We start from the raw sequence: 26,886 nt of genomic DNA, 5'->3' as shown, positions 1-26,886 counted from the left end.
TCGACGGGGGGGGGGGGAGCTCTTTAATTTCTTTCTTCTGTAACATCAGGAATCTCTTTACCAACCTGACTTACCTCAGGTTAGTGGTTGGCAAGGGCGGAGCGGGTATAACTTCACTGCCCCTATAGCATATCCTACTTGTTTAGCACTTAAAAAGCTAGATCATTCCATCATCACCTTTTCAACATCACAGCTTATTCAGTTATTGCAGCATCTGAATGATACAGTGTGCAATACACGGCATCATGGTAACTGTAAAATGTCTGTATGACCCCACAGCTCACATTTGATGGCAATGGTGAAATGTAAACGTGGTCAATTAGGGTTCCTTTATTTTCTATTGAAACTGTCTAAGTACAAATAGACAGTAGATAAATGGTGGTGTCAGGTTCAAGTTGTAGTGTGAAGACTATATTATAATAAGTAATAAGACCAAAGTGTGCAGATGTTTTTATCACTTAAGGAATGACTTAGTCACAGTAAATAATTTCTGTGATCTATGTTTCTGATCAGCTTTAAAATATACAAAATCAGCTACAAAATCATACTCTCCTGTTTCTATCTTGCAGATTGGACCTCATGTAAGGAAGGAAGCAGAGCTTGGTCCAGGAGAAACTGACTGGGGAGGAACCGGACTGACCTGGACCCAGCCATCCACAGAACAATACAGCAGATTGCGACCATTTCTAAAAACACTTGTACCATTCTGATTTCCTTCCAGTACGTAAATATTAGATACGTATGTTAAGTTGCATTGTATATGTAAGAAATGTATAGTTTTTTCAATATGTATGTTTAGCTTCGCAGTGTATGGAAATATTATGTATGGATTTATAGTATATGTTACATGTTTGTTTTATGTATTATGCATGTTTAGTTTTGTAGTACTTTATATAAGCCAAATTGTATAGTCTCCATTTTTTTGCAATTAGAGTTTAAAATGTATAAAATTTCATCAAAATTATTATCTACATACCTGCAATAAGATTGTCAAATAAATGTACCATATTTAAGTAAAATGCTATCCAAATTCAGAGTACTTGTAATTTTCAATAGCGTAACAAGATTGTAAGACAACTGTAAGGTTTCAAATTGTTTAATTAAAGCTGTCAAGATAAATTCAATGTGTACATGACTTATACATGCATCTTTCCTCTTGATTGCAAACATGATGAGAGTGTGTGCTGAGTGAATCATTTTTAACTTCATCCCTGGCCTTACAAGGGCAAAAACATTATTCAAATCCCCCAGTTAATGTTACTCTATAAATAAGTATAATCTTAGTAGTTAAAAGTTAGCAGTATAAGCAAAGTATGCTTCCACCCATCCTTCCCAATAAAGGTATAAATGGTAGGTGACTCCATCCTGAGGTAAACATCTTGCATTTGCTTGCAAATGTTACCTTTCTAGTTAATGGCATATTTTCGCATAGGTGAAAGGTAGGTAATATATATCTTATCTGCTTAAATAAGATAATTACATTAATTGTAATTGCTTTGATTGTAACTAAACGGAACATACACGAAGATGCTGCGAGTGGTTTTCAATACACCATGGTGGAAACACACTACTAATGAACAGTTATACGGTTCGCTTCCAAATGTAACTTCAGTAGTCAAATGTCGACTACTAAGCTTGGCCGGTCATGTAGTACGTAGTGAAGAACCAGCCAGTAGGCTTCTACTCTGGAACCCTGATACCGGTAAGAGAAGAGTTGTACGCCCAAACATAACAGTTAAGAAACTTATTGAAACTGAAACTGGCTTGGAGGGACATGAACTTTTCTCAGTGATGTATAACAAACAGTTGTGGCGAGCTAACTTTGTATGCTCCACCTCTACTATGGAGGATGAATGATGATGATGATGATTGTAACTGAGAATAATATCAACTTCCCTGTACCTTCATTTACTTATAAACATTATCATATATGTACAATGTATTTTAATGCCATTATTTAGCTGAGGGTACTATGTAGCTTAAAAGATGTGTATACTGTACTATTACTATTCAGGGCTCGAAATACTGGGTGCATTGTGCACCTTAGTGCACCCAAATTTGGAGCTGTGCACCCATCTTTTTTCTATGGGTGCGCCATAGCATCCAAAATTTGTGTAGATTTAAGTACAGTAGCAGTATACAGCATATTTTTAACATCTACATGTAAATGTCAGAAAAATAATAAAATCTTGACTGTACTACTTTTGCTTAGAAATTAAACATAATTTGTGTTTGGTGATATTCTTTATTTTATAAAGTGCACCCAAGTAATTTTTTGTGCACCTAATTTTTTTAGGTTGGGTGCACCAGTGTACCAGTATTCCCAAAAATGAATTTCGAGGCCTGCTATTCTTTAAACATATCTGTATGGTTTCTCTTATGTTGGTTCATCCTATTAAATGTAGATAAAATCTAGCCCCTAGGGAATTATGCATATCAGATGTCAGTAGAGACTTATTAGATTTATATGATTTATGTGATTATGGATAAATCACATCAATTTTCATCAAAGGAAAGCTGATTATGGTTGACTAACAAGACAGTTTTGTTTTGGGAAGGGGACTTTTTAAAAAAATCAAACTTAGGCCACATACACCAATTTAATTTCTTGGTTAACGGATTCGCTGCTTCATTTTTTTCTGATGAAATTGCAAAAAAAATTCAGAATCAACTGCAAAATGCTCATATTTTGCCCTGAACAGTTGAAAACAGTCATTTTGTTACAGTTATTCCATCTGTCAATGCAATGATATCATTAAAAGTTCAAAATTCATTGTTTAAATTTTGAACCAGCCTGGTGTGTTGACTTCATGGCTCCTACCGTATCATTTTGGGTCATAATAGGATATGGCTAGGCCTGTTTTTATTTTTATTTTTTTCGCCCGCCTGCTCCATTATTTTTCTGGAAAAATCTGTTAACCAAGAAATTAAATTGGTGTGGCCTTACGTATGAAATGAAAATAATTATAACAGTAACCCATATAGTTGTCCATGCCAGCAGATTATTTTGACAAAAATTGTAATGGTAAAAATAATCTTGTCCAATACTAATCTGAAATGCTGTACTTTATCAATAACAGGGACGAATGCCAATTTCTACTCACATGACATCACATATTCATGATGGCACAGATAAAAAATCAATGGTACCCTGTAACCCCCCAAAGCCAGTATGGACTAGCCCGTTCGCAATGAAAGCAAATGGTCGGACTGATCAATCAGAGACGTTCCCTGGGGGGTGATCAATAAAAGTAGACCTGGAAGTAGAGGGACAGACGCATTGCCGCTGGTAGGACCTCTGGTGCAAAGAGGCCTTTTTAGGAGGGACTGTATAGGATAAAGGGACGTTATATTTTAGCTTTCTGTGGTTTACCAGCTTCTGAAACATCATGGCTGCATTGCTACAATGGCTTATCGAGGTAAATACTCTTGGTTGGTTACACACACATACACATAGGAATGTGTCACACTAAATGAACGATTTGGGGGCACCCTAACCAAATTTCATCCCTTGCGGTAGAATTACAAAATTTATCTACATTTAGAAAACCAGATTATGGTTCGTTGATGAATATCGATAAGATTTTACCTGTCAGGTGGCATTTTGGAGGAAAATCTAATATGGAATATGTGTTAGAAAAGGTTAATGTGATTGTGCACCATTTTTGGCTGTTCAGTGCACTTGCAATGCCAAGTGTAGCAGTATATTGATTCACACATCTGATCTTCACCTATCCATTACTAAACATAGTCATGATATATGTAAATTGTTTTAAGCTCTAATTCTACAGATCCACCATTTATACCTATTTTTTTACTATATTTATTTTTGTGAAGCTATATATGGTATCAAATTCAAGTGATGGCATTTGAAATCATTAGAATATTGCTATTGATCACAAGTATTGATCATTATAAACAAAAGGGTATCCTCGATAAGCACTCTACTATATGGAATATACTTAAAACATTTTGATAAATTTTAGCTTATCTATGCTAGAAAATAGATGGATCAAAGATAAATAAAGCTCAAGCACCATCAACCAAGACATGTAAAACCAAGAAGGCAACTGAATGAGATAAGAAATAACTGAATGCTACATTATTGTACAACAATTGTGAAGCAAGAAGCATCTTTAAATTATCTGCCCTTTTTGACCAAGAATGGCTATAAAATGACCCTATCTCCTATATGACAATCTTGTTTTATTTTGTACCAATTACAATTGTATCAATCCCAGATAGACAGTTCATGCTTCCATATAACGTACATGTACATGTATTACCCTGATAGGTAGAGTGTGCCCCATAACTGGGCTGGGTCTACATGTAGTATTGATTGAACCAGTCAGTCCCATTTCCTAATGTACTTAACCATCTGTCCTCTTGGATTGAAGTGTCCAGCTAGCTAATCAGTATGCAGGATAGGTTGGGAATGCCCTACTACGTATACTGCTTGTTCTCAAGCAAGACTATGGGTGAAATTTCCTTTATATAATTTGCTATATAAACATATTGAGACCCCAGCTACATGTATATGTTCATTCAAGCATGGTGAATGTAAGATTGCCACCAAAATTCCTAGTCGCAAAGCTTAAGCCATCATATGTTATAAAATTTATTTTAAAATGCTAAAAATCATGTTTGAAAATTACATCTGAGGTAAAAAACATAAAAAAACATAATGAGGTAAATCAAAGCCAAATACAACATTGACAAAACAAAATTTGTTATGTTGATACAATGTTATGATAATTGTAAATTGAGTGATGCAGAATTCTATTTTTGTGGGTGCAGTGAACATTTTTGGTATATTAATGAATTTGTGTTTTTGACCGACTAACTTAGCATATACATGTACATGTATTTAACTAGCAAGGTAATTATAACATTTGCATTTTTAGCAAATGCATCATGTTTACCTTCACATGGCCCAGCTTTACAAATATATACTACTGCTTTGTTTTAATTCTTACTCAAACACACTTATACGGGGGGGGGGATAATATATGGTGACCATGCAGCCCCTCTTGAACTCAGTTCTGCATGGTACCTGCAACATTATGTAACCTTACATCAGTTACCATGGTGACAGACGTCTTGTCCTGGTCATTGACCTTATTTGTTTGGAGAAGAGGAAGAAGAAAAAAAAAAGAGCAAAAACAATTTTGATTTTCTGCGAAAGTAATAATTACGTCACCTGATTGCAACCACTATACAAATTATGTACTTAGTACATTTTGTGTATTCAATGACATTTTTGTGTTTCTTTCCGTTCTCTTAGCTCCATCTGGTGGACCGCTCCCTGATGCCGCGGGACTTTGTCCGCCGCCACGCCGCGGGCCAGGACAGCCAGGGAGGCACCGTGCTCAACACTGACATCACCGTGGACCTCCAGATCATCGGAACTAACAAGGTCATCCCTGGAGTCAACAGCAAGAAGCTTAAACCTCTACAGGTATGGAGTCAGCACATTTGTCAATCAATAAGCAGTGTGCAAAACACTTTTCTGAACCAGGTTGCCCAGTGAGTGGGTCTAGTGGGCAACCTACAGCAAAAATTTGGTTGCCCATCAGAATTTTAGGTTGCCCCACCTACAAGTTACTACTTTCCTCAAGTGAAGTAATGTTACATACATAAACCTTTGACAATATTTCTAACAGCCTTTAGTTAACTGATACAAGTAAATCTATAGCCATTAATACCTAAAATGAAAAAGCATCTGCCGGATACAATGGTGCAAGCCAAATGGGCATTCTTAAAATTCAGGTAGCACACTGGGCTACCAGGGTTGCCCGGGGCAACTGGGCAATTTGCACACTAGCTTTTAATGTCATATTGCCCTACACAGAAAATCCTACCCTATACAAAAATGTGTAATGAGTGCATTTTGTCTGTGGTGTACATTTTGTGGTAGCGGTGCGGCCTGTTGCATTTGTCAATCAACAAAGCCTAGGAAAAAAATGTGTTTCCTGACTGACCCTAGAAAAATTGCCGACCCTAGCCTTTATTTGTGTGGACCCCTGCAAGGGACATAAATTTTTCAAGCTGATCGACCTTTAATTTCTAGCTCCATGATCTGACACCTGAGTGATGAAACATTGTTCAATTGGTTTTCCACCATTGACGTTAATCGCGACTTTGAGTGTCTTCTTGCAAGTTTTACTAAATTGTTAAACTGTATATTAAGTTGAATCTGAGATCCAGCCAAATTCTAAAAAGAAAAAAGAAAAAAAAAATAGTCCCAACCTACCAACCATAATTTTAAAAAAGATTACAAATTTGAAATATCTTGACATCCAACAAAAACATCAAAAATGTTTCAAAAGCAAAACTCGTTGACTGTATTCTTCTCACCCTATCCAGAGAATCCTGCCATATGAGTATGTGGTGTACGGCGTGTGGCTGGGCCGGGTGCGGGACGTCAACGCGCACCTGATTCTGCGGCTGTCAAACGGTGCCAGGTGCTCCATGTGGGTGGGAGATGCTGCGCAGCTGGAGGACATCAGAGTTCAGAGTGACGTATGTCAATCATTTGATATTTGATTCAGATTTATTGCAATCAACTTGCATGTTACATTTGCATGTTAACATGAAATCTGTTGAGATGTATATTAAAATCATCATGTACATGATATAGAGATAACAAGCAATTACACTTATTGACAAATGTACAAGCAATGTTAGAAGGAGTCTTTATTAAGTAAACATATAGAAGCCTAACTGAACAGAAAGCAGTGGTCGAAATACTTTTTTTCAGTACTCTGCAATATTGCAGAAGAGTCAAAATTTTGTTCTGCAATTTGGAAATACTTTCTGCAAATACACAAGCCTCCATATTACAACCTTTCTGCAAATACACAAGCCTCCATACTACAACCTTCTCAAACCAATAATTCCTTTTTTACATCATATATAGCTTTGTAAATCTGTACAGTAGCATTACTGGACTGCAGGAGAATTTCAGGTTTATAAGCATAAACTATGGATTGATATGCAAATTAGTGAAGACAATTTTTTGGAAGTCCAAAAGGAAACAAAAGTTAGACAAGTCAAGACAAGGATGATGCAAATTAGTGAAGAAGCTCCTGTTGTTTCAGAACAGTCTGTCCCTGGGGCCTGGGAGTTTTAGTTTGCTAAATTGAAAACTAATGAATCTGGAGCCTATTTTTCCTTCTGCAAAATTGCAGATTGTATAATTTTTTCTTCTGCAATCTTGAAAATCTATCTGCAGATTGCAGACTGCAGGCAGGTATTTCGAACACTGGAAAGTGTAATGTGAGATTAGCTCTTAATCCTCTTATTGTGTATCTTTAGAGCTCTGGAAAGGAAGGACAATTTGTACTATTTTATATCCCCCAACCAGTAAACTATTATGATATGCAGTTATTGCCAGTCATGTACTTGCCCCTTACTCACATGTTGGCTACAATTTATTTGTCAAAGTGCAGGTATTTGGTTTAATTACAAACTGCTACAAGATTTATTTGAACGAAACACTGGAGGTCGCTTCTATGGCACCTTTCGAATAGCAAAGAGCTTTCAGTTGCTGTTGATGATGCGCGGCATACATGTTGTTTATTTGTCTTTACACCATTTACACTTAATGTGTTCTAATGAAAGCTCATCTGTGTTGGTAGAATCCATAGTTGTATGATTCAAGCTTTGTTCCAACACAAGAAGTGAACTCACTATAAATTTTCAGTCAATCTCGTCAACCTTCGTCAGAAGTGTTATTCACTCGCTGCCTCTCCGGAAGTCGGAAGCGTGATGACATCAGGAGTGCATCAAAAGTGGCGGGAAGACGGGATCTACCACCATCATGGTTCAGAGAGTGATACAGTCTATGTTTTTCAGAATGTCACTTTCAGTTTCAAATTGCTGATACATGTGTTGTCATGTCATAATCTCCAGGCTTTCTGGGAGGAGGAGCATGCGTTCTACCCAGGACAGACCCTGATGGGACCGGCCAAGGCGTTCAAGGACGTGGAGTGGCTGTCAGGACGTCAGCCCATCCTCAGCAGCAAGGCCAAGTTTAAGGTCACTGTGGAGGATGTGAGTTACACACTTAAACTTGATACTTTCACTTTATCCCGGTAAGAATTGACAGGGCACATGTTGTAAAGCGTAAGACATTCTAAACACAAAACAAAAACAAGAAGATGTATAGGTTTGGGACCGCATTATAGGTCATATTTGTGTCTACTATATAAGGTTAACATCTAGAGCTGTGTACCTAAACAAATTTTAGGTACAGGTACAGGTACAGGTACACAGGTTTAGGTACAGGTCCGGACCTGAACCTGTACCTGAACAATTCGACCAATTTATATGCTCTTCTGAACTCCTTCAATAACAAAAAAAACATTAATAAACTTGATAGTTAAGGTTTATTCTTTGTTTATGGCGAATGCTCAGATGAAATATAGGCAAAACTAAAGATGTTTTTGTTTTCATGAACACACTGTCCTTACACAGGGACCGATTTGAGGTCACAAATAGGCATAAAATTGGTGTGAAATTGTTTAGGTACAGTACCGGTACTGAGGGATTAGGTATTTTGGACCTGTACCTAATCAATTTTTCCGGTACAGTATCGGTACTGCGTACCGGTACACAGCTCTATTAACATCCCATCTGTAGTTTTCAAAATTAATGTCAAACTTTATGCAAAATTGACCAAACATCTGAAAAAACATGAGAAATCCGGGTTTTGCACAGGCACAGTACGTTCTGCCCACAAGCTTTTTGTAGATACTTTTCCCTGTAACCATGTACTTTAATTTGGGAACGCATCTATTACAGCAACACCTGTGCTGTAGTGCAATGTTAACCAGTCAGAATTGCCCTGAGGAAGGTGACAGATGGTCACCAAAACATCGGCTGAAAAAAAACTCTTTTTTTTTGTAAAAAAAAAAACCTCTCTTTATTTGCTGTCAAAGATGATTTTGTTTAACTTTAATAGAAAACTGTTTGGTAATTTTTCACTAGCTGGTGCTAAAGGAAGTGAATGTAGAATGGCAGACTCGAGGGTTCTCCCCACCCAAGAAACAGCCTAGTGAGCTGGAGGAAGACCTGAAACCACCAGAGGCTGCCATTCAGGGAGACAACATCAACAAGTAAGCAGCTCTGCTTTGTGTAGAGTGTTACTTTACGTTACTTTACAATTATTAAACATGCAACAAGGCTGGTGGTGGCTAGCATCGACACATACAGCATATACAAACTATCATGATGATCATGATATTCAAGACGCACGATAGAATATCAAATTGAATATCATACAGTAGCAAAACAATACTTTTATGTACAAAATAAGCAGAAAGAGAGTGTTAGACAGAAGTATCCCTGTGCAGGTTGTTTTAATTTTAATTTCTTTCATTAATTTTGAATTAGTCTGCAAGGCATGCTATTGGGGCACTCAGATCATTCTTACCATAACTCAACTCATGAATTTCCATGAAAATTATGTTATATGAACCCAGTACACGGGTTTAATCAACTTTTTGTCAGATTGTACTAGTACATGTATGTTGTGTTAGTGTATGTGATACTAAATACATGTATCTGTACCTGCTCTGCAGTCTTAGGAAGCCCGAGCACTTCATGTACACCCACATCACCTTTGGAGACAGGGCAGTGTACACCCTTACAGAGGAGGACCTGGGTAAAGTACAGGTAAGGTTCTTTTTCTATAAGGGACTGTACATGTATGTGCATCATTGTAGAAGCTAGAAATGTGTTCTTAATGTTATCCCAAAAATTTGCTGTTCTTTGATGTTTCACTCAAAAATTATTTTTTCCAATTCAATGGGAATTAAACTGTTCTCCAACCCAAAGAAATCGTCTCACCGGAATTTTCGATTGTATCGCTCAGTCTTCATCAGCTTTCTGACCTAAGCACTGTAGATACATGTACATGTTTTTTCCTACGTGTGACATCAGCACTGGGTCAAAGTTTGTTGGAAGTCCAAATAAAGGCAACTGAGGGATTCAGTCAAAAGCTTTTGGTGAGTCAATTTCTTTGAGTTAGAGAACAATTTAATTCTTCCACAAATAATTTTATCAGGTTGGTAGAACTTAGGAGACAGGTATTTCTTTTTACACAACCGGTAAATTCTCACCTTGCTGACGTTTTGGAGAATTTACCGGTTGTGTAAAAAGACATACCTGTCTCCTAAATTTAATTCTTATTATGAAATATACCAACACAGAATGATGAACTTTCATGCTAATGTTTCTTATTGTTACGACCAATTTAACCTAACATGAAAGCATTTTGTACATGTTTTGCAGATATTAGCCCCTCCCTCCATGACCAAGGAAGCCAACCAGCCTGATGAATCTCTAGACGACGTAGCAAAAGAAAAGACCAAAGGAGCGGCTGCAGCCTACGAGCTTGCAAAACTCCTGTCAGAGGAGGCCGCTAAAGCCATAGACTTTGCCGAAAAGAAAACAAGAGAGGCTTCGCAGGCAAACGACAGAATCAAGGAAATCACCAAAGAGGCGTTCGAACTGATACAACAGGCGAAGGAAAAGGCAAACGACGTTCCAGCCATGCAGGACAGCATTTCCAAGCTGGCGGAAGAATTCTCAGGCAGTAAGACGTTCACAGAAGAAGCGTTGCAACAATTCCTCATGACAAAATCTACCCTAGAGAACGTCTACAGTACCATGGAGGAAGCCCAGAGGAAGTCGACAGAAATTGCAGAAGCCATGGAAGTCACAAAGGTGAAATCCAAGGAAGCTGCAGCAGCGAACGAAGCGGCAAAGATAAAGTCTAGGGAAGCCTCAGAGGCAAGCAGAGTGGTGAAGCAAATGTCTCAGGAAGCTAGAAAAGCTGTAGAGAAAGTTGAAGGAGAGATTCGGGCATCTAAGAGGAAAATCGAGAAGTCAAAAGAGGAGAAGGTAGGGGCGGATACGTCCGGGCGAGTTCAGGGTAGAAGAGAGAGGAGACAGAACGAGAGCAAACAACATGACACTCAGGAAACAGGATCCAGCAAGTCTGGGACTGACAATGAAGATGACACTGAAGCTTCTGTACTGACAGGGGCTGCTGTTGCAAACACTTCTCTTAACAGAGTTGATCTGTCAGACAATCTTAATAATACCGAATGTTCAGAGCAGGAGGAAAGAGACATGAAAACTGCTTTGCTAGAATCAGAGAGATTAAAAAATGATAATCATGAAAGAGAACAAGCCTTAGAAGGGGCATCAGGAGGACCAATGAACGATTCAGCTATAGATCACCCGGAATTGTTCACCCAGGCTTGTGAGTTGTCTAGTAGCATCGTTGCAAAGTGCGATACTCTAGGTGGAGCCGTCAGCGAGTTCTGTTCCGGACTAAACGGTATCATGGCCGACATTTCCGGAACTCTAGAGCTCGTGAACAAGGTAGAGAAAGACCTCTCTCCACAGGCCCAGGATCACAATTCCGTATCCGAATCTGGCAGACTCAAATCGGGTGCTATCCATGCCAACGGATTCTCCGAATCTCAGTCCACAAATGTGAAGCTAGTTAACGGTGAGGTAGATTCTGATGGACAGTTGGTTGCCAGTGGGGCATCAGGTGAAACTATTCCATCTAGTACCTACAACAAAGCAGCAGGGGACTCCAGTAATTCTGCTGTCTTAGAAGACAAGGATTTCAATGCTGATGATGAGGAAGATGTTCTAACAGGTAAGACAAAACTATCGTAACTGCTATAATTCTCTTCTATTCTCTTCTATTCTATTCTCTTCTATTCTATTGTCTTCTATTCTATTCTATTCAGTATATAATTCTATTCTATTCTATTCTTGCCGAGCTATTATTTTTAGGTTTGACTTTTTATCAGGAGGCAGTGGGAGATGAATTGTCCGACTCTGAAAAATAAATGGGTTGGGAGACTTTAGCAGTAATATAGTCTTTTGTTGTTTGTTGAGATGTGTAAGACTTGGGGAAATATTGGAGACTTCTTTGAATAACTTAAATTTTAAATAACAAAATCGTAATGAGGACACTGACAAATAAAATGTATTTCATCTTTCACTGCTTCCTCTGTACAGTATTTACAGAATCTTTCGCTTAAGTTAAAGGCAGTTTCTTGTATCTCCCTTTCTCTATCTCTAATGTGTGAGTGCTTAATCTCATTTTACGTAGAGGTTCTTAGCTCAAATTCAGGGTGATGCAGATAGGTTTCCATACTGTAATGTTTACCGAAGGAAAACATATTATTGTTTTTACTCAGTGTCTTCCTCTTGTTCTTCTTCTCCAAACAGTGACCTATGACAGTATGACCTGACCAATGACATGATTTGTTGACGTCTGTCACCATGGTGACTGGTGTTGGGTTACATAATGTTGCAATTTCATGGTCTGCTCTGCTCCTGTCACCATATACTAGTATTATAATACATGTATGTGAATGTGTTTGAGTGAAACTTTGAGTAAGAATTAACAGAGCAGACCATGTCCCAATGTAAACCTTATGCATTTGCATTGCAAATGTTACTTCTCTAGTCAGATGTAAGTTTTCTATACAATCTTAATTTGCCGCTAACAGATGATGACAATGCAGACTCAGAATGCTCATCATCAACTGCATCTTCGCGCTCAAGCAAGAGCGGGAAGAGCAAGAGGCTGGGAGTGACCCTGGGAGTTAAGACGCTGAAGAAGGCCCACAGAAGAGTGAAGAAGAAGAAGAAGAGAGGTGCCCATCAGGAGTGGGGGCCGGGGGATGTGGTGCCTGTAGAGGTGGTGAATGTCTCCACACTGGTGGACGTCATGTGGCAGGTACGTAGCCAGGGTATGCCCACACATGGGCTTTATCCTTCTTCCTGTAGCCTACAGAGTCAAACACTTGGGGGCCAATATTGTATTTTTTTTAATGGGTTGGCAGTAATGTGAAAGTCTGTAGTACACGGTAGTATACTAGGAGACTACATAGTAGAGTAGAATGGTTTATAATTTATTTCTCATAAATGACATCCCATTTGCGTCCCTAGGACCCAATTGTCAGGCTTTTTTTACATAGAATACATACATGTAGACACGTCATAGATACAGACACATTGTGTCAAGACAAGGATGATGCAAATTAGTGAAGAAGCTCCTGTTGCTTCAAAACAGGAGCTTAAGTGTTGTCTGTCCTTGGGGTTAGAGAGTTCTAGTTTGCTAAATTGAAAACTATTGAGTCTGGAGCCTATTTTTCCTTCTGCAGAATTGCAGATTGTATAAATTTTTCTTCTGCAATCTTACAAATCTATCTGCACATTGCAGACTGCAGACAGGTATTTCGAACACTGTGTATTTGGAAGGAACACAAAGGCCGTGTCTAAACGGAATCACCCAAGGCGGTTTACATGTGGTTTACCCCGAAGCCGGTTTCAAGTGGCTCCATGTGAACGCTCCGAAATCACATTGAAAGCGCCTCGATCCCAAGCCACTTCTAGAGGAGGTTTCGAATCGGTTTCCCCGCATCGCGATTTGCGTCTGAACGCAATGTGATTTTAATGTGACTTCGCCTGGTCATGGATTACGGAGTGATATTTCTTTTTTTATATGCAATACCAACTTTTACGTGGCAGCAACTTAAAGAGCAGTAATGGTCAAATAATGTGTCCGTTTTAGGGCGAGCTTCACCGCCTCTGGCGGGACCACATCGGCATGCGGCTGAGATACGATGGGAGGGGGGCATCAGCAAGCAGGTCGTTGACCTCTGACATTAATGACACGCCGCCTTGTGTGTTATCATCAAACAGCAATAAATGTAGCTCAAGCGCATTATGTTCGGACACGGTTTCACAGGTGTGTGTGGCACGTGGACCAGATGTGAGGAATGTGAGTTACCCGAATCGCGGTTTGGGTGATTCCGTATAGACACGGCTAAATTTGTTCCATGGTCAGCTGCTTACCTGAGAGGCAAGAAGATACAGCATAGTCCTACATGTAGTTTGATGATTTTTCTATCCGAGGCATGATGTGTACGAAGTTTCATGTGTTTTTCTACACAGGATAGCACCATAGAGCATGGCATTCCAGCAAATGAACTGGCTCCTATCCAACACTGCGATGAGCATGAGTTCTGTCCTGGGGACTTCATCGTTGACAAAAGAGGTGAGATAGAGCTTTTCAGTGATAATAATAAAAATAACATTATTGCACAACAATTGTACAAAATGCACTTGATGCAATCACGTTAAGGGGAAAAATGACATTAGAATTGAATACGAAGAAAAGAAAAAGTAGTAGTAGTAGTGTAGCAGTAGTGTGTTGTACTAGTACATTAACTATAATTTCATTACGCTAACCTAACTAATACTATTTTCTGTAGTGTCCCCTAAGAAGGATGTGTATGGGTTTGTGCGGACTGTGGACCACAAGGCCAGGACATGTCAGATCCAGTGGCAGGAGGCAGCCCCAGGACATCCACAGGGGTAAGGAACATTATGCCACACTGACTGACTTAATTTTATGGATGTCATCCTCTGAAGACCCCCAAACTAATGCACGTGGGCGAATAAAAAAAATTCCAGCAAAGAAAAAAATGCTGCTAAACCACAGGAATACAAACATGAAACTGGAATTTGCAGTTTAGTACACAGATACTTTTATGACAAGCTTGCACATGCTGGCCTTTTGTGGCATTTATGAGTCGGCACTGAGTTCTTGACTTCCGTTTTGCTTCGGCAGCCTGATTACCGTAGTATCCCCCATATTTACTGCTGACTCCCTAGTATCCATAGCTACCATGGAATACAGAGGATGGCACCCAGGCCAGAGCATTGCAACAGGTTTTTTTTTGGAGAACAGGCAAAAAATCAGTGTAACTGAATATACATGTAGTATGTAGTTTTTTGCATAAACACAATTTTCATGTCTGTTGAATTTCTGTCCCAGTTTCCTGACCCATGAAGAAGAAGAAGTGAGTGCATATGATTTAGGAGACCATCCAGACTACACCTACAGGATCGGGGACCTGGTAGTCCGGATCGCAGACTCCACACAGGCCGCCTGTAGGACGCCCACCTCAGAGAAGCCGTGTATCGGACAGGTCCTGAGGACCAATGGTGACGGGAGTCTGGCTGTGGTGTGGATCGACAACTCTGTGTCCAGTGTTCCTCCACAGGACTTGTACAGGGTCGACTCAGAGGTATAATTTCATACAGAACACATTGTTCTCATTCCAGGGTATTTTCACTCCTATTGAGGAATTCCTCCCTAAAGTGGGGTTGTGTGGCATAATCGGTAGTGTGTCGGTACCAAGAGGTCCTGGGTTCGAATCCTACCATGTCACCAGTCTTGTGCCCTTGGGAGAGGCACTTTACACAACTTTCCTCACTTCAGGTGGAAATGAGTACCTAATAGTATATACTATTAGATGATTTTTTTCCTACATGTATGTGTGATGTCAGCACTGGGTCAAAGTTTGTCAGAAGTCGGCAAACTAAACATATGTACCAAGTTGTATGGTCATTGTCGTGTTGTAAATTAAATGTAATAATAAACTAATACATGTTTAATAATAAATATATGTTCAGGATGAAGGAGGCTGGAGTGGAGATGACAGTGAGTGGGAATCTGTAGACTCTGATGAAGACTGGGAAACAGACAGTGATCCTGCCAGGTGGGACACACTGATCATTTTTCACTCTAAGTGCTCACAGAAACTCTTAAGTACCCATAGAAACTCGAAGTACACACACGCACACACACACACACACACACAAAAGAAAAAAATAGTACCTAGTATGGTCTTTCGTATAAACCACCAGACTGCTTTTTCCACCCCCAGATCAGAATGGACTGCTTTTTCCGCCAATCTGACTGGACTCCTTTTTCCACCAACCCTTGAGTGAGTGAGTGACACATTACGTACTGGTCATGATTTTCTTCAATGATTTTTCTTTAATGATTAATACTTTATTCTTGCAGTGGGGATGAGGTGGATGGAAAAGTAAAGTCTGCAGAAAAGCCAAAAGAAAAGAAGAAAGACAGGAAAGAATCAACAACATCATCCTCAGCAACCAAGCCCAGCCAGGAGCAGAGAGGTGCCGCTAGGAACCAGGAACCTGCAGAGGAAGTCATCTCACCAGAACAGGAAGTGATGTCACCAGGACAGGAAGTGATGTCACCAGGACAGGAAGTGATGTCACCGTGCAGCCAAGTTCAAGAGGCCAAGTGGGTTAGTGCCAAGGGGGAAGGTAATTAATGTAATATTATTGCAATAAATTATGTTTATCTTGGCAGAAGGAGCTCTGTTTCTTCTTCCTCTTCTTCTCCAAACAAATAAGGTCAACGACCTGAACCAGGCGTCTGTCACCATGGTCACTGGCGTTGGGTGACATCATGTTGCAATTTTATAGCAGTTAGACTCCTGTCACCATATACATGCCACCATAAGCATGAAATTTGAAAATTCCTAATTATAAATGCTCTTCATAATCTTTGTTGATGTAAGTTGACACTTTCTCTACTTAATTGTTTTTGATGACTTTGGACATATTCTTATCTTCTGCAGGTTTTTCTGTGTCAGAAACATGCCCAGCCTGTCACAGGTTCAAAGATCTGGACTTTGGACCAGCCAACATGAAAAACTTCTTCTCTAACATCAAGAAAGAGGTGAGAAAACAATATTTAATACTTTTGGTACATTTTACCAACAGATATGCCTCATAGTGTAGTTCATGATTATGATTACATTTCACCCCTAAAGTTCCAACTTTTTCAGTCTTATATTCCTTCAGATCAGACCACACCATTTTGTACCTTGGAACATATCTTTTGCCCTCTAATGTTTGCTATAAGAATTAGTACTGTAATTGTATTATTGTATTACTAGTACTTCAACAATCCAGTGTCATAGTAAAACGTTAAACTTTATTCCAACACACAATTTACAGAGATCAAATTTTAGTGACCACTGTCGCCTTCATCAGGATAATTAATGACCAATCACTTCAAAACGTGATCTTGCGAGAGTTACGGTTTACAAACACGTGACCTTATTCACACGAGACTTTACTGATAGATACGTGATGTGAGCAATTGATCAAAAGTGCCAGGGAGTCATTAATTATCCTGATGAAGGCGATAGTGGTCACTGAAAATTTGATCTCTGTAGATTGTGTGTTGGAATAAAGTTCAACGTTTTACTATCATGATTACTACCAACACAGATGAACTTTCTTGGTAATCCAGTGTCATGTTCTGTTTTTTCCAGTTGACTCTTCTCAGTACATCCTTACCTGAAGGCATCCTAGTGAAAACCTTTGAGGACAGAATGGTCAGTTTTTTCCTTCATTGTGTAATTCCTTCATTACATGTATGTACATACACGAAGATGCTGCAAGTGGTTTTCAATACACCATGGTGGAAACATACTACTAATGAAAAGTTATACGGTTCGCTACCAAAGGTAACTTCTTAATCAGTAGTCAAATGTCGACGACTAAGCTTGGCCGGTCATGTAGTACGTAGTGAAGAACCAGCCAGTAGGCTTCTACTCTGGAATCCTGATACCGGTACTAGAAGAGTTGGACGCCCAAACATAACAGTTAAGAAACTTATTGAAACTGAAACTGGCTTGGAGGGACATGAACTTATCTCTGTGATGTATGACAAACAGTTTTGGCGAGCTAACTTTGTATGCTCCACCTCTATTATGGAGGATGAATGATGATGATGATGATGACATGTATGTACTGTACACTACCTTTGAAAAGGCTGTGTCGCTAGAAAGTAAACTCCTGATCTGCATCCGAACCATGCTGTAATCAATTTTTTATTCTCATTTCTTTCCCATTTGACTTTAGCTTTAAACAGTAGAGAACTGACTCATAGGGAGAAATTTTAACAGTTTGCACAAGTTTGCACTAAGGCCACACCAATTTAATTTCTTGGTTAACGGATTCGCCGCTTCATTTTTTTCTGATTTGCAAATAAAAATAAAAATCCAGAATCAACAGCAAAATGCTCATATTTTGTCCTAAACAGTTGAAAACAGTCCTTTTCATCCTGGTTGTTACAATTATTCCATCTTTCAATGCAATGGTATCATTAAAAGTTCAAAATTCATTGTTTAAATTTTGAACCAGCCTGGTGTGTTGACTTCATGGCTTCTATCGTACCATTTTGGGCCATAATAGGATGCCTAGACCTGTTTTTATTTTTATTTTTTTTCGCCCTGTCGCTTCATATTTTTTCTGAAAAAATCCGAGAACCAACAAATTAAATTGGTGTGGCCTTACCACTTTCATGCTGGTAAGAACTAAAACTTGCCTAAAGACAAGAAAACCATCTTACATTGCACTGCTTGTCCCTAGGATTTGTTCTCGGTTGCCATCAAGGGTCCCCACAACACCCCCTACGAGGATGGACTGTTCCTGTTTGACTTGAAGCTGCCGGACGCGTACCCCCTCATCCCACCCCTGCTGCACTACCTGGCCTATCACAGCGGCCGACTCAACCCTAACCTGTACGAGGACGGGAAAGTCTGCGTCAGTCTGCTGGGCACATGGCAGGGCAAGGTCTGATTATTGAACAAACATTTTAGGTCAATTTAACCAATAACTGTCATACATGTAGGCTTTAGGTATCGAGTTTGTAATGGCTATGGATTAGGCAGAATGGAGTGAGCTACTTATTTTTATCTGTTTGAGCCTATAATATAAGAAGAAGTGTACATCCCTTGACATCTGAACTTGAAGTTTATTGCATTATGATTGCTTCATTATTAGTGTGTCACAAGCTGTATGAAGAAAATCCCTGTATTTTGAATATGCACAAAAGTTCAGCTGTGGATCTGCATTCTGTGTATTTTGGACCAAGCTAATTTTGTGCAATATATTGGTGCTTGTACTTGTCATTCATTTCATGTCAAATCTTTATTTCCTTTTTGTCTGTAGGGTACAGAGAAATGGACCAAAGATTCCAACCTTCTGCAAGTGTTGGTGTCTATTCAAGGTAGGGCAGGAGGCTGTCAGTTACTGGTATTATGATTATGGATATCAATGGTGACTTAAACAGATTTTTTTTTAAATCTTAAAAGACTTCTTTAACAGTAGCACCTATTACATGAATGCACGCAAGGAACAATTTCTGTATGATGTTTTTTTTAGGCAAACAAGAAAAAAGGACAACTTTCATGGTCTACGTTTTATTTTGTAGGTTTAATCCTGGTGAGTGAGCCGTACTACAACGAGGCAGGGTTTGAGAAGGACAAGGGTTCCCAGGAGGGGCTGGAGAACAGCAGGTGTGTAGAACTGTAGTGTGAGACCCTGAGTGGAACTGTAGTGTGAGACCCAGAGTGGAACTGTAGTGTGAGACCCAGAGTGGAGCTGTAGTGTGAGACCCAGAGTGGAACTGTAGTGTGAGACCCAGAGTGGAACTGTAGTGAGAGACCCAGAGTGGAGCTGTAGTGTGAGACCCAGAGTGGAACTGTAGTGTGAGACCTAGAGTGGAACTGTAGTGTGAGACCCAGAGTGGAACTGTAGTGTGAGACCCAGAGTGGAACTGTAGTGTGATACCTTGAGTGGAACTGTAGTGTGTGACTCAGAGTGGAACTGTTGTTTGATACCCAGAGTGGAACTTCAGTGTGAGACCCAGAGTGGAACTGTAGTGTGAGACCTACAGTGGAACTGTAGTGTGAGACCCACATTGGAACTGTAGTGTGAGACCCAGAGTGGAACTTCAGTGTGAGACCCAGAGTGGAACTGTAGTGTGAGACCCAGAGTGGAACTGTAGTGAGAGACCCAAAGTGGAACTTTAGTGTGAGACCCAGGGTGAAACTGCAGTGTGAGACCCCTACCGATCTTGTGCTCTTGGGAAAGACACTTAACATGACTTTTGTCACTTTACTCACTGACAGGTGAAAATGAATACTAGTATTGTCCTCTACGTTGGTGGTGCAGGTTTTCACTTGTAAAAATAAGTGGAATAAATGTTGCAATGAAAAAGGCTCTGATCATCTGTTCCAGGTGTTATAATGAGATGGCACTACTGAAGATGGTACAGACCATGAGTAAGATGGCTCTCAACCCACCAGACATCTTCCAGGACGAGATTGTAGAACACTACAGACAGCATGGACACAGGTAATTAAGGAGGGGGGGGTCTGTAGATACATGTAGATATGATTGGTAACTACATGTAACTAACTGGTCTACTTCGCAGAAGGAAAACATATTGTTATGTGATGTGGTGAAACATGTTCTCTTTTATTTCCTTTTCTCCTGCCATTTCTTTAAGTGGATACTACAAAATTTTTTTAACCAAATGACCTGAAATTTGGCATGAAGTTAGAGTGGGCAAATAAAATTGTTCAGAATTGTTTGTTATTTTTTGGCCATTTTCAGCCAAAAAACAATCCCAACTGACAGGTCTAAATTATAGAAAAGTCATTTAAACTGGTTCTACCAGGGTTCTACATGTTCCAACTGTTTTACAGCAGAAGGCGTTGGAAGATTCCATTGCTGAATGGGGTATGGACAATTGGAACACTTCACATTTTGTACAGGGGTGACTTAGGAACAGTCCATTTGTGCGAGAGGGGGATAGGTCCATTTTTGGTACAAAGGATGTGGTGAAGCCATGTGCTGCATTTGCTCCTGAGCAAATGTCGGCATTTCCAAACACATAAGATCAATGACCAGGACAAGTTGGTAACAGGTGCTGTAGCAGACACCCCATGGTGTTGGGTTACATAATTATGTAGCAAGTTTAATAAACAGAGTGGCTGAGGCTGGTCGTCATAAACAATGTATTTGAGTTAAAGAATAAACAGAGTTAGTAGTTTGTTAGGATACACTATGTGAAGGTAAACATGTATCTCCTTTGCAATGTTACCTTTAGTTTCTAACTCTTTATCATTCTATTCCTGTTTCCAAGGATGATCCGGAGACTAGAAAGCTGGCTGGAGATGTCAGAGAGTTACAGTCCGAACGGAACAGAGACCAAAACCAACAGTGATGCTGCCGCCTGTTCAACCAACAGTGAAACAACCAGTTCTCAACACCAACTAGCTGCTGCTGCTTCTAATCATCCTCTTGTGGGACAATCTTCAACCAACAGTGTTACACCCAGTGACGGAATAGACCAACCCAAGACTACAATGTTGCCAAAGACTGACCAGTCAGTACTGTCTGAAAACCAGCCGCTGACTAACAGAGACCAGCCAAGAACCAGTTCAGAACAAGCTGTCGTAACCAGTATTATCCAACAGCCAACTTGTAAAAAGCACACGTCAACAACCACTTCAAACCAGTCGGATCAGGCTGAAACTGGTGACAGCCAGTTAGGAATCAACGTCAAGAATTCGAAAGAGACAGACTCACACCAGTCTTCTGTTGATGCAAGCAAAGTGTTACCTACAACAGTTAGTATGTCTGCGTCTGAGGTACATGTATCTGATAGTAGTAGCTCTTCAGAGGTAGACAGAGTGGTGTTACCACCCAGCCCTCCAGGTTTCCCACTGTTTCCCCTGTCTAAAGGCTTCCGTATGAGTCTCAGGTCCCATCTATTGGCCTATAGGTCTGTTTTACACAAGCTGGGCATCTACTCGTAATGTAATCTTGAAAGTTCATCTGCATTGGTAGAAGTCATGATGAACGATACTGAACTGTAATTGCCAACACAAAAAATTGGACTCACCAAAAGTTTTGACCGTACAACTCCAGTCTTTGTGAAGGAATGAGCAATCCACCGCTTCCGTGACGTCACACAGATAACGCACGTGACTCCGTGAGCAGTGGATCATTCCTCAACAAAGACTGGAGTTGTGCAGTCCAAAATTTGGGTGAGTCCAATTTGTTGTGTTGGCAATTACAGAGTTCAATCTTGTTCATAATACTGGTAATGTAAGTCTTCTACTGGTAATGTTAGGATCAACAGGACAACTTATTTTGGCACCTTTCACGATTTTGGTCACTGTACAGAATTCAGTGCAAAACTATAAGGCATATCACATATAGCATTGCCCACATGTCCTGTCTTTTAAGCAAAATTGACGCCCTAGAGCTTAGGACCTGATCTGTGTAGACCCTGGAAACAGTCTGGCACCCAGGCTTCCTCCAATTGCAAATGAATGGAAATTAAAGCACATCACCTACCTACAAAGAGAGAAGAAGGCCAACAATAATTTAAAAAATCTTGTAAATGATACCAAACTTGTACATGACTGCAAATAACGATTGTGTATCAACCATCCTCACGTCTGCAACTCTGAGAACAAAACTTTCAAACTAACTTGAATGTACAAAAAGCTAAAAATCAGTAATCTATACTGTACTTCTATCAAATGCTCCAGAATGGCACCCTAAAAGACCATATTGCAAAGTACACCGTAGCAGAATTCAATGTTCTCTCTCTAAAGTCAATATCATGCAATGACAGAAACGGATATGTCTTGTATAAGATCAGTGTAATGCTGAAACTAAAGGAAACAGTGTAACACATGAAAATGGCAAAATGTTACTATGTCAAACTGAACAGAACAGATTGTAACATACCATTACTAAACGGCAAACTGCAGTGCCAAGCAGGTACACAAATAATGTACGACATAAGACATGCATCTCTGAAATCAAACCATAATGCAACCCTTTTGTACTACAGTTAGCATAGCAGTATATAGGCACATCTGTAGACTTACACTTGTACATACAACTCACACACTAGTAAACATACACATAAGACAGCACTATTAGAATGTGAATCACATACAAGTGCAAGTAACGACTTAATAGTTATTGAAAGGCAAATGTTGGAGTAAATTCCACTGTCTCGATCGAAACGAAAGTGTGTTTGGGTTTTATTCCATATTCATGGATACTTGAGGTTACTGTTTTTGCTGCTAGTTCCTTTAAGAAAAGTCCAGGTTATTTGCCATTCCCTTACTATGAAAAATGTCTTACAAGAAGTCAACTTCTCATTTAAAAACTTTCCTACAAGAAGAAATATTAGTAATTTAAAGGCAGTGTCAAGAAAAAGAATAGACATTGCGTCAACCTTAAGTGTGACTTTATTTGATCAAGGAGGTTATAGAATGTTCCCAGTAACCTCCTTGATTTAAGTAAGAAAATCTTAAGTTGCAAAAAAGATATCTTTTTATATTGTTGTGGAAGAACATATTGCTTTATGATTTGAAATAAAGATCTTTACAAACCGTTGTGTTAGTCTATCACCTAGAAATTAGCCAAATGTTTTATTCTCATTTAGGACTATGTTATGTCAGATGATAGCATTGTTTATTATTGTTTACGTTTTTGCATAGCATCAATAAAACTACATGTTTATCATGAAATGTGTGTACTACTGTTCTGTGAATAGTTTCATCAGGTTGGTAAGTTACTGATTAGGCCACACCATTTTAATTTCTTGGTTAACGGATTTTTCTACAAAAATAATGGAGTGGGCGGGCGAAAAATAAAATTAAAATAAAAACAGGCCTAGGCATCCTATTATGGCCCAAAATGGTACGATAGGAGCCATGAAGTCAACACACCAGGCTGGTTCAAAATTTAAACAATGAATTTTGAACTTTTTATGATACCACTGCATTGAAAGATGGAATAACTGTAACAACTAGGATGAAAAGGACTGTTTTCAACTGTTCAGGGCAAAATATAAGCATTTTGCAGTTGATTCTGAATTTTTTATTTTCATTTGCAAATCAGAAAAAATGAAGCGGGCGAATCCGTTAACCAAGAAATCAAATTGGTGTGGCCTTAAAGAGACTCTTTTTACACAACCAAGTGTTTTATTCACAGCCGACGTTTCAGTAACCGTCTGTCACCTTCCTCAGGGTAATTCTGACTGGTTCACATTGCACTGCAGCACAGGTGTCACTGCGTTGGGGAATGCATCTATTGCAGTGACACCTGTGCTGCAGTGCAATGTGAACCAGTCAGAATTGCCCTGAGGAAGGTGACAGACGGTCATCGAAACGTCGGCTGTGATTAAAACACTTGGTTGTGGAAAAAGAGTCTCTTTACTCTGTGTACTGTTCTATATACTAGAGTTTAGACTTCAAATTATAATTATTAACCCTGCTTTGGATAAGTTTGGACTACAGCTAAGGCCAAAGTCTTCTTTGTTGGCACACTCAGCACTTGTCCTAACGTTCACTTGAACTTTAACGTCCAAAAGTGTGCCAAAGTTCACAGTGCTGCTAAGGGGCCATAGTATGGGTTTTCTTTCACATTGCACAACTCACTGGGCCTCTTATAAATCTTAAAATTACTCTATGATATTCTTGTAAAATGCATATTATCTATTATGTATAGTCGTGAGATTGATACATGTAGCATATACATGTACGTACCAATGCATCTAAACGCAGCAAGCCCCCCTTTTGTGTGCCACCTGAATACTAATAGTTTATTGCGGCATCATTTACTACTAGCGTAGGCAAATCCTGACAGGTCAAACCGGTGGTATATGGCTACATGGTACGAAGGCCCACAACGACACTTCTTCAGCGGCCCTTCCACAGCCAGCTACTAATATACCTTCCATTACCGCTCTTCCACAGCGCGCTGCCAAGTGGTACTGGCATCGCGCTGTGGAAGGGCCGCGGAAGAGCGGTATGGAAGGTATATCCTTTGGCAGTGCGGTGTCGAAGGGCTGTGGAAGAGGTGTGTGGAAGTGTCGTTGTGGGCCTTCGTAACATGGGCTAGCGACGTGGGAAATGTACTGTACCGTGGGCCCATGACCATGGACCAGAACGAACCCAACAAACTACAGGGGACCGGGAGACTCTCGGGCAAATTTGCTCTCGTCACAGGTCAGAAATTAAATTCCAGAACGTCTATCAACGTCATATTTTGCTGTCGTGTCGTGGATACATATTCATAAACTAAGCTATTAAATCCATAGACGTGGTCATGAAATAGAAGATATCAACATAGCAACAAACAGTACGTAATGTTTGGGATGTGTCACTAGGACTCAATATACAACGACAACAGCAAGCTTGTACTCCTACAGTTTTGTCTAAAGTAGTGCTGTAAGTAATAGGATATGCCTACATGTATGTGAATACAATTGCAAGTGACCTTTGATATTTTTGTCTGGGTCGTAGGCGTCTGTAGGCGATAGTTCATTTGATGCAATTACTGGGTCATCGTCCGAGAGTGACCCAACTCTAGTAAGGCTCCAGAATGTGACAAGTTGAAGGAGCAACCAAGTCGTCTTGTGCTAAAATAAATTTAGATAAATGAATACTGCGTAATGCATTCAGGATTAAAACAGTCGGCGAACTGTACTTTGAGTTTAACTGCTAGGACGTACACTGTAACAGTGGGGGGTTTATAGGTGCTACCAACAGATCCGGCAAATGGGTCTAGACCTTTTAGCTCACTCAGTTAGAGCGTCTGACTGGGGCCCGGGAGGTTGTGGGTTCGAACCCCGGCCCGGGACCAGTGGGGTTTTTACGGCTCCTCCTGTTTCTTACAGTGGTTTCCACACCGGCCCTGGCAGTTCTGGCAAAGAGTCAAAGAGTGCCGCTCCAGGGATGTCGAATTCGGAAGATTCGAGGAGGAATCTTGAAAAGAAAAGGGGGAGTAGTGTAACAGTGGGGGGGTTTCCTGTTTCTTACAACAATATCCACTTGTCTGGCGTTGCAAAAATCAATCACAATACAGTCAATGTTTAAAAAGTCTGTCCAGGACAAACCACTAGATGTTGGGACAGACAGGACAAACTAGTAATGGTTTGGTCTAACTAAGTGAAAACGTTGAAACATAATTGTTTGAGCTAGCCAAGACCAAGAGGTCTCGAGTTCGAGTCCTGCCATGCCACGGATCTTGTGCCCTTGGGAAAGGCACTCGACACGACTTTTATCACTTAACTCAGGTGAAAATGAGTATTGTCTATTGTCCTCTGTGTTGGTGGCGGCATAAAAATTAATTGAAAAGACTTGAGTGTGTGTTAGATTTTGAATTAGGCCATGTTGATTTGATTATATGGATGACATCCCCTGGGAACCCCAAAACTGATGCGCGCGTGAGAATAAAAAAAAAAGTTTTGCAAAAAAAAAAAGTTGCTTTCACTATGAAATCTACGTGGTCATGAAGGTTGAACAAATGGCACAGAATATGTTATAGCGAATAATCTACTCTTCGAATTCATTTCTTTACATTTTTGTCTTTTTTCCTTTGATTTTGGCATTCTACGACATTGGTATCGTTTCTAAATGTTTTCCTTGCAACTTATGGTATATTTTTGCTCATTCAGCAACTGTTTTGCACGATTTACAGTATGGTTGAAAACTTTTTTTTTGAAACGGCCGAAAATTCATGCGCGCGCGGATGTCATCCATATAATCAAATCAACATGGCCTTATAAAAAAACTTCTCCTTCGTGCTTCTGTTAACAGGAGGTGGCAGTGGTATCGGTCGGGCGGCCTGCCAGGTCTTCGCCAGGGAGGGGGCCACAGTCGCAGTGGTGGACGTTAACGAAACAGGTGAGATATAACTTCATTGATGAAATATTTCCCTAATGTTGACCGGTGCACACCCAACACAACGAAGAAGCACTTTATGGAAAGTTACAATATATTGACGGACTACCAACATAGAAATAGAGCCAAGCGATCCACAGAAACACATCTTATACTAATAATTATGTTTACCGAAGGAAAATACAGTGTTTTTGCTACGTTTCTACTTCTTCTTCTTCTGTTCCAAACACTGACCTCTGACCTTGACAATGACCTGATTTGTTGACGTCTCTCACCATGGTAACTGGTATTGGGTTACATAATGTTGCAATTTTATAGCAGGAGGGATTTATACTCCTGTCTGGCCATATGCAGTATATGAATGTATTTGAGTAAGAATTAACAGAGTAGACCTTCATGCGAAGGTAAACATTATGCATTTGCTTTTCAAATGTTACCTTTCTGG

The 26,886-nt window shown here is 39.8% G+C and overlaps 2 protein-coding genes across 2 annotated transcripts in view; both read left to right on the top strand.

Moving 5' to 3' along the window:
• Positions 1-21,612, top strand: part of LOC109483953 ((E3-independent) E2 ubiquitin-conjugating enzyme-like) — a 28,911-nt gene extending 7,299 nt beyond the window's left edge. Inside the window, exons 2-20 of the mRNA XM_019787102.1 lie at positions 5,285-5,458; positions 6,367-6,522; positions 7,915-8,055; positions 8,992-9,119; positions 9,585-9,678; positions 10,297-11,680; positions 12,546-12,775; positions 13,996-14,098; positions 14,316-14,418; positions 14,882-15,134; positions 15,523-15,608; positions 15,917-16,185; positions 16,503-16,603; positions 17,205-17,267; positions 18,307-18,510; positions 18,889-18,946; positions 19,151-19,235; positions 19,960-20,076; positions 20,870-21,612. Of these exons, the coding sequence (XP_019642661.1) occupies positions 5,285-5,458; positions 6,367-6,522; positions 7,915-8,055; positions 8,992-9,119; positions 9,585-9,678; positions 10,297-11,680; positions 12,546-12,775; positions 13,996-14,098; positions 14,316-14,418; positions 14,882-15,134; positions 15,523-15,608; positions 15,917-16,185; positions 16,503-16,603; positions 17,205-17,267; positions 18,307-18,510; positions 18,889-18,946; positions 19,151-19,235; positions 19,960-20,076; positions 20,870-21,545 (4,425 nt within the window). The 3' untranslated portion in view covers positions 21,546-21,612. The remainder of the gene's footprint in view (positions 1-5,284; positions 5,459-6,366; positions 6,523-7,914; positions 8,056-8,991; positions 9,120-9,584; positions 9,679-10,296; positions 11,681-12,545; positions 12,776-13,995; positions 14,099-14,315; positions 14,419-14,881; positions 15,135-15,522; positions 15,609-15,916; positions 16,186-16,502; positions 16,604-17,204; positions 17,268-18,306; positions 18,511-18,888; positions 18,947-19,150; positions 19,236-19,959; positions 20,077-20,869) is intronic.
• Positions 21,613-24,656: 3,044 nt separating this feature from the next.
• The window catches only part of LOC109483936 (estradiol 17-beta-dehydrogenase 8-like), a 14,004-nt gene continuing 11,774 nt past the window's right edge, over positions 24,657-26,886 (top strand). The window contains exons 1-2 of the mRNA XM_019787077.1: positions 24,657-24,764; positions 26,358-26,444. Coding sequence (XP_019642636.1) covers positions 24,689-24,764; positions 26,358-26,444 — 163 coding nt within the window. The 5' untranslated portion in view covers positions 24,657-24,688. The remainder of the gene's footprint in view (positions 24,765-26,357; positions 26,445-26,886) is intronic.

This window comes from Branchiostoma belcheri, unplaced genomic scaffold (assembly GCF_001625305.1).
Source record: "Branchiostoma belcheri isolate BF01 breed outbred unplaced genomic scaffold, Haploidv18h27 scaffold67, whole genome shotgun sequence".
In the NCBI taxonomy this organism is placed as follows: Eukaryota; Metazoa; Chordata; class Leptocardii; order Amphioxiformes; family Branchiostomatidae; genus Branchiostoma; species Branchiostoma belcheri.
This window is presented reverse-complemented; position numbering and strand designations above follow the sequence as displayed.